At 44.9% G+C, this 8,260-nt stretch overlaps 1 protein-coding gene across 1 annotated transcript; it reads right to left on the bottom strand.

The window, feature by feature from the left end:
• Positions 1-4,961: 4,961 nt before the first annotated feature.
• On the bottom strand, positions 4,962-7,329 carry LOC140542172 (cation channel sperm-associated protein 3-like). Its single transcript, XM_072665052.1, has 7 exons — positions 7,278-7,329; positions 7,049-7,166; positions 6,661-6,876; positions 6,262-6,435; positions 5,879-6,007; positions 5,427-5,525; positions 4,962-5,320 (listed from the first exon to the last, which is right to left on the bottom strand). The coding sequence occupies exons 1-7, from the start codon at positions 7,313-7,315 to the stop codon at positions 5,174-5,176; spliced, it is 921 nt and encodes a 306-aa protein (XP_072521153.1). The 5' UTR covers positions 7,316-7,329; the 3' UTR covers positions 4,962-5,173.
• Between the last annotated feature and the right edge of the window lie 931 nt (positions 7,330-8,260).

Below are 8,260 nucleotides of genomic sequence, written 5' to 3'. Positions count from 1 at the left end.
TGGTTGTAGCATTTGATTTCGAATGACTTTGGTGAGCTTTGATCTAAAGGGACTCTGACCCTTAAGAAGCCTTATTTTAGACCAACTCACTGCTAGATCCCCTCGCGGAGCTGTGGACGCGCTTCTCTAGCCTGAGCTGCGTGGTTACTATTGCTCGTGGATTCTTCTCGCCATCCCGTGTGTTTAAATCTCCCTCCGAGGGCTTGGCTTTTGTTCCACTCTGCCACGTGAGTTGGATGAAGCCTCGCACCTTTTGAGATCATTCACACATCATTGGGTTACAAAAGAGAGTCGCTAAAGCTCCGCCGCTCCTCACACCTCTCCTTTGTTCTCGGCGCGCCAGACGCGCGCGTTCGTAAATACACACACACACACACATGCATACGCGTACACACTCCTACACCCACATGTACGGACCCCCACCCCCCAGTTGCAGACGCATACCTATACTCCCTAGCGAAGTTTGAGCAAAGATGTAGCTTTATTTAGATCTATTTTCCTGCTGACTGTCTTTACTATAGTGGATGAATAAATGCTTTTTTCTGTTTGAGCCGAATTGTTTGTCTTGTTCTCACTCAGATGAAATTGAGGCCAACATACTGTTCCTGAACGCCCAGCTGTCATGTCCGCGTCGCCGCGCCCGCAGACTCTCATGAGGACTCTTATTCTGGTATTTACGTTCGTGTCTAACTTCGCGTACTTTGGCTAATGTCAGGTGCGCTCGATTGATGCTCATTGTTCTGTTAACACGGTTCACCTGAGGCTGAGGTGTATATAAGGGGCGAGCGCTAGGCGCTCTTTGGCGAGAAGTGGATGTATTCGTGGTGCTGGTTGCAGAAAGTAAACCGAGCTAACCGAGTGCGGCAGAGTTCAAGAGTCCACGAGGTCTTCAGAGAGGCTTCCTCTCTATGCAGGTTCACGTTAGTAGTACCGTTCGTGGGCGAGCCTCGTTACCAGCTCTGTTTTGCCTTTGCCTTTTGGGTTCTGCAGCTGATCTCTCAGCTCTCGGTCTCGCGTCACGTAAGTTCCCTAGCGCCTGACGAGCGCAGCTTTGCTCTCCCCCAGTTTCCCCAGGCGCTGCCTGTAGGTCTTGGTTATCGTTGCGCCTCCCTCTCAGTCCCGGTACGCTAGCCTAGCTCCAGGATTCCCTCCGGCCTCAGGTGTGTGTCTTTGCTTTGCCCACGTTACTTTGTCACTGTACCTTTGCTGCCTCTTCCTGAGTGTAGCCTTGTTTGAATAAACGTTCTTGCATCGAGTCATCTATGTCTATTTATTTATTATTATTATTTTTAACGGACTGACCGAGCACAAACAGCTAAATCAATACACAAGCATGATGATGCAGCACATTGCAGGGATGTTTGGTGTGTGTCCCTCAGGATGATGTACTTGTTTTTTAATCGTCCACATTTGAAACATGTCAAACTCCATAGTCTGGTAGATAGTCTGGTCTAAGCCTGCTTTATGTGTCTGTCAGAAGTGGAAGCCGACACGCTCGTCTGCTGTTGTAGTGCATCTGCCTCACAGTTCAGGGTGTTGTGCGGTTTCGGAGGCTTTTCTGCTCAACACACTTGTACACAGTTGTACTGTAGTCTTCAGCTCCTCAACAAGGTGTGTATCCATCTGTAGAACTGTAACTCACTGGATGGGTTTTCTTTATCGCACCAATCTGAGTGAGCTCTAGAGACTGTTCCACATGAAAATCTCCTCAGTTCTAGAATAACTCAAAAACCAGCCCATTTAGCCCCAACACAACCACACTATGCTGAAAATCACAAAGATTACTTTTAATTACTCCTCCTCATTGGGAAGGTTGATACGAACATTACCTGAAGCCGCTGGCCTGTCTTTACATGATTTTATACCCTGCACTGCTGATAAAGAGAACTGCATGAGGTGTTCCTAATAAACTGTTTGGTGAGATCATAAATCAGATGTTTAAAGAGAGTAAAATGACTATTTAATATCAGCCTGTTTTCAGTTTGTGAGTCAAAGAACCCAAGTATTTACATTTTTACTTTCATTATTTGAACTTTTTCGAGACTCGCAGGACTACCATATTAGATCTACTTCATCACTACAGATTTACAGTAAAGTAATAGCTTGAGCATTGATGAAATGTGTCCATATTTACCACAAACATGTGTCTGCCTATTGCAGACTCTCCCAGCATTATTGAGCTAACACCACAATCGGTGTTTACTGATATCAGTGTACATGAACCCAGCTGAAGAACAAACCCAAAGCCAAGACCTTACACAACTCAATTTTCCATTCAGTTCAATTCAAATTTATTTCATAGTCACTGCATAGTCATGCAGTGAGGTGAGGAGGGATCAATGCTGGGCCCCAGAGCAGCACATCAGGCAGCAGGGTGGTGGAGAGCCAGGTCTGGCGGTACCGGGATGGAACAGTTGGAACTGAGCATCTCATTACATGGAAAAGAGAGAGAAAGAAAACAGAAAGGAGGGAAAAATACAAGGGGTCAGGAGGAGAGCAGCAACACGATTTGGGGGGGGGTTATACAGCAGGACAGGATCCCATGGGTAGGCAGGAGGATCCAACCACAAATGGTCTGGCGTCAGCAGCTAGCAGGGAGCAGCTCGGCACATGGGGAGAGAAAAGAAAGGAGAAAATGAAGAAGTGTTTTGGAGTTTGAATAGACTGATGTACCTCCTGTCAAAGAAGATAGATAGACAGAATTTAAAGTGTCTTACAGTAGTGCTGGTTATGACTGAGAATCCATCTAAATTTAGAGCAATATAAATAGATTTACCCATCTTTGAATCAATAAGTAATACCTCTGTTTTACCTGGATTAAGCAAACCGTAAGTTGTGGGGCATCCAGTTCTTTATGTCTTTAAGACAGTCTGTTCTGTTCTGGAGACAAATGGTCTTGTTGGAAGTACAGGTGTCGTTAGCATAGCAATTAAAGTCGATACCATGCTTCCGGACTATTTTAACCCAGCGGCAGCATAAGAAGATTCAATAATAACAGACCCGGGATTGACCCTTTACTCCCTATAATCCGTAAGCATGGTACTGACATGGTAAGAATGTCTTTAATAATGATTTTGAGTTCTATTAATAAGACTAAAAGGCACTCGATTTTCCTTCAGTTCCTCATGGTCCAATAACTGAATTTTAATAAATATAGTGACTGAGTGATTCCTAAAGAATTCCTGGAATTCCTGAAACAATTCCTAGGTGGTGGTTCTGTAACTGCTTTGGTGTTTCTATGTGGTTGCGAGGGTGTTTCTTGGTGGTTGCCATGCGGTCGTTAGGCCATTAAGAGCTGCACAAGCATTGTCACAAATCAGCAGACATCCGGGTCCAAGCCCCAAGCGAGCAAGCCAACGGCGACAGTGGCAAGGAAAAACTCCCTCAGATGGAGAGGAAGAAACCTTGAGAGGAACCAAGACTCACAGGGGGAACCATCCTCCTTTGGTTGACACGGGAGAGCAAAACCACGCAACAAAAGCATGCAATGAAAGAAATAACTAAGGGACACATAGACGAGAGCCTAATACTGCCCAGAAGTATTGTGAATGAATCACATGAATTAGATCTGTGATTCCTTATTCTCATCTTCTGATCCGCTTAGTCAAATTTAGGACCGCAGAGGCAATAGGGCAAGCAAAGCCACCCAGGCATCCCTGTCCCCAGGCACTTCTACCAGCTCCTCTTCAGGACCCCTAGATGCTTCCAGGCCAGCCAGGAAATACAATCCATCCAGCGGGTCCTGGGTCATCCTCGGGGTCTAATCCAAAGTCGCTGATGCCCGGTAAACAGTTCAAGCGCACGCCGAAGGCCTCCGCACGTGGAAGCCAGGCAGACACAGCTCCGACACCGGGAGTACGAGGAACGAGCGGCTCGCGTTAGCAAACCCGCCAAGCCCGTGCTCCTGGAGCTCCTCCCGCAGGATGTTTCGGGGAACACGATCATAAGCTTTCTCCAAGTGTAGAAAACACATGAAGACCGGGGCGGCAAATCCTCATGTTTCCTTCAACTACCTGACGGAGAGCGAAGAGCTGGTCTGCTGTTCCACGGGCAGGATCAAATCCTGGAGGTACCCTGGAAAAGACTTTCTCAGAGAGGCTGGGAACCACCACCCCGGTTCGCCAATCCAGAGACACTGCTCCCAGGATTCATGCTACATTGAAGAGGCGTGTCAGCCAAGACAGACCCTCAATGTCCAGAGCCTTCAGCCTAAACTGCGAGCGAAGGCGAACAGAACTATGTACTATATATAGCTGCTATCTCTCAACCTTCCGCACCAGCTCATAGCTCCTTACCCGCTAGTGAGGTCACATTACACTCACCCAGAGGCAGTTGCAATGCTGTTGCCAAGCAGTTGCTTTGGTCTCAGAAGTGGATGGAATGCGCTCGCTAGGGTATTGCTCTGCTGTTTCACATCATTGCTATGCAGTTGTACGTGGTTGCTATGCTCTTTAAAGCTGCTTGGTGACAATGTTGGTGGAACTTGAGCTGTGTCACATGGTTCTATGCTGTTCTACGGGATTTGTTAAGAAGATGCTGCTGCTGCTTCAGTGGCGTTTGCTACGGTGTTGTTTAGCAAACTTTTTTGCAGCCATTACCAAACGCCAAGCGCTTTTAGCTTTGCGTTTCTGGAGTCCTGGCTTTGATCCAGCAGGGACATTCCTCGCTGCTCTTCCTCGCTGCTCTTCCAAGTCCAGCTCCAGGAGTTCACGCTGGATACGAAGAGCATCGTCAGAGATCTGCTTCAGCCTACACACACACACACATGATAATGTTAGCACCATAAAGTCACACATCTACACGGGCTGGAGGTGATGTAGTTTTTTTTTTATCACACTGTAAAGATGATTAATAAATGGATGCATTGAGGTGGGCGGGGTTATAAACATGCCTACAACCTATCAGAGTGAGGGGGTGGAGTGTATAAACATGGATGTATTCTATCAGAGCAGAGTGGGTGCAGGGTTGTGGGGTAATTTACACATCTAGTGCAGTTTATCTGGTGTTGTATTGTTCAGAGTTCATTTCCACTGTTTTATCAGATCACTATAATAGAATAGAGACAGTTTTACCTCCTAAAATATCAAAGATCCAAACAAATCCTCACTTTAAAAAAACAAAACATCTATTAAACCTGAATGAGTGTGTGTGTGTGTGTGTGCTCTCCAATTGCCTACTTTCTCATGTCTTCCTCCTGCTTCTCTAACGTGGTCAGATACAGGTTGATCCACGTCAAGCTCGTGCAGACCTCTTTCGGTTCGAGGAAGTCAGCGCTGTCAGACTGTTGATATTTCAGTCTGAGCTGGTGAAAATACTCTGCCTGTAGGAGATGGAAACAGCGCTACAGTTTAGACACATCATCGTAGAAAAGAAACACTTGTGGAAAGGATTTAAAAAAAATTTCAGCTCAATGCTGAATGACGTACCGGACTCTGAAGCAGCTGCTCCTTTCGCTTTCTCTGCATCCTCTTTTTCTGCAGATCTTCCTCTTCCATCTTCTGCATCTTTATTTGCTTAGATGTTTGCTGTTTGAAATTAGAGAGAATAAACAGTTCATGAATGATGATAAAGACTAAAGCTACTTTTCTCAGAACATACGATTAGTTTCGGAACAAAAAAAAAAACCCTTTGAAAGACTCTTCTTCTCCTCCAACGATGCGTTCGACGCCTCAAGCATTAAAGAGCATGTTTTCACTCAGAATATTCTAAGATGACAGTGAATCGTCTTAAACTAAACTGCATCATCACTGATGCTTCACTGTTAAAAAGGCTCTTCTGTCTATGCTTTGGCTTAATCTGGGTATCTGGACCATAGACGTTCTAGACAACAAATGACTGTAAAAGACAAGTCAAAGAACTCCACAAAAGAGAGACTTACCATGACCAATCCCGTGAACATGTTAAGGAACATGAAGTTGCCTATCAGGATCAGGATGATGAAAAACAGCTCGCTGTAGGCAATCCCTAGACTATGAAGTCTGTCCTGGTGTTCCAGCCAGCCTGAAATCTACAATAGAGCAATAACGTTAATGGTAATAATGGTGGAAATAAAGTTCATCCCCTAATCGAACTAATGTGAAATGTGTGGATTGTTGTGAAAAGGCGAGTGTGAAAGTCTCTTGCCTAGTGCGTGCGTGTACATTTCTGGCATGAATGAGCAGATGTCCAAGTTGGCTCCTAATAATGTGCTCCGTGAGCGTATGTAGACGTGTGTATTTTCTGGATGTTCAGTATCTGTAAATGCGGCTGTGTTTGACTCACTGTGACTACGCTCAAGGTGGAGAGCAACGCAACACCCATATCCCCCCAGTTCTCGGGGTCCGCGGTTCCGAAATGCTGCACTCCGGCGACGGCAAAGACGAGCAAGATGAAGAAAATCATGGCCGTCACGTACGCGGCCGTCTTCAGGCCTTGGAACAGAATCAAGACCAGGTCCTGGAAAACAGCACATCATAACGTTAGAGTATCGGAAATGTGTCTTCTGTTTTCTTCATGGCACGTGATAACAATCAATAACCTAGAATTGTGGAAAACAAGCGCTATTATACACTTTATGTCCAAATGTTTGTGGACACCTCATTTAAACACCTCCCGAGGTTATTCTGCTTTTGTTTGAGTAACTTTCTACTGTCTACCCCTCATTCCCATCATGCACTTTACCTGGATACTGGGGATGATAAAGACGATTCTCAGGATCCGGAAAGCCCTGAGGATCCGGAAGACCCAGTATGACCCGTCTGCCCTGGAGATCAGCGACAGCAGCAGGAACCCGGTGTTGCAGATGTTGGCTCCACTTCCCCATAAACCGCACGGCTCCGTGTACACCTTCACCATGAACTCCAAGATGAAGACCGCCAGGTAAAACACATCAGCCCCCTGAGGAACCGATTAAGCACAATAAACGCACTGTGATCCAGTCTCTCTCACACACACACACACACACACACACACTCACACACATACATACATGCTCTCTGCCCTCCTTCCCTCTCTCATCTATATAAATGTTGTAAAATTAGGTTACGTGGAATTTCTTCAGTTCACTCACCTCGAACAACGCTGAATACGCAGCTTTAAGTTCACGGTCTGTTTCCAGACCCATGAACACAGCGTCCAGCGCGACCACTAGAACCATGAAGGCCCTAAAATAACACCCAAGTCTACTCCTGCACACAAACAAAGACGCAACAGAGCAGCAGAGTTGGTGTTGTTCAAGCAGAATGCACAAGATGCAGAAATAGAAAAGAATATCCATCAAGAAAATGTAGAAGTTTTACATTCTGGAGCTGGAGGTCAGTTCCCCTCTGTCCTCCATCTCGACGTCTCCCTGTCTGTGGTCTTCCAGCCTTGACGCAGGCTTTTTATTCACATCACCATGACGACCAGAATCAGAACCATTATGACATCACACTGGCCAGAACGCGCTCAGCTGTGAGAATGGTGAAACTGCTTCATGGCGATTCACTCTAAAGCACTTCATTTGATTCAGTATGACGATCAAAAGGGTTGTCAGGGGAACGGTAACAGTATTTCACACAAACTATAACAATTTTACACACAAATATAATAAATGTAGACTTTTGAATACAGATACATTGACTTGAATACAGATAGCACGTCTTATAGAAGGTAAATATCAAATATCACACATTTAAATTCATTCATTTAGCTTTTTTTCTTTCTTTTTTTTAAAGATATTGTTGTAAAAGTCATCTTTTAATAAGTTGCAATTTATGGCCAATTATATTTTATGAAATAGTTATATATAATATTTTCACCTAAATCACCTATGTAGTGTTACTGGAGTTGGAAGCCTGTCTTTGTTGTGTTTAATAAACATAAAGAGTGATGATCTTTACACTTACTCTCATCCATTCATTTAATGATTAGAGACCTATCGTATAGTCTCAGAACCTTTCTGAACACCCCACAGAACTGAGCTTTGCCATAACAGCTCTCCCTGCGGGTCTTCACATCAGGAATAAAGAGAGGGTTAGATCTGGCAAGGATTCAGCAGATTCTAAACGACACAAGTACATAAACTTACATAATCAATCATTTACAACGGGTACGCTTGAAGCATGTTAGCTGTGTCTACTACAGGGGTCATCACATAAACAATGACGATACGAACGATAACATACAGACAGTATTTACGCTCTTCTATACCAGTATTATTTGCACGTCTTGTTTATGGCTATGTTGATGTATACCGGTAAGATAAGCAACGATAACTATTTGCACTATCCTGGGGTTACTG

Source organism: Salminus brasiliensis, chromosome 20, assembly GCF_030463535.1.
Source record: "Salminus brasiliensis chromosome 20, fSalBra1.hap2, whole genome shotgun sequence".
Taxonomy (NCBI): domain Eukaryota; kingdom Metazoa; phylum Chordata; class Actinopteri; order Characiformes; family Bryconidae; genus Salminus; species Salminus brasiliensis.
Note: the sequence above shows the minus strand (reverse complement) of the source record. Positions and strands in the feature narration are given on the sequence as shown.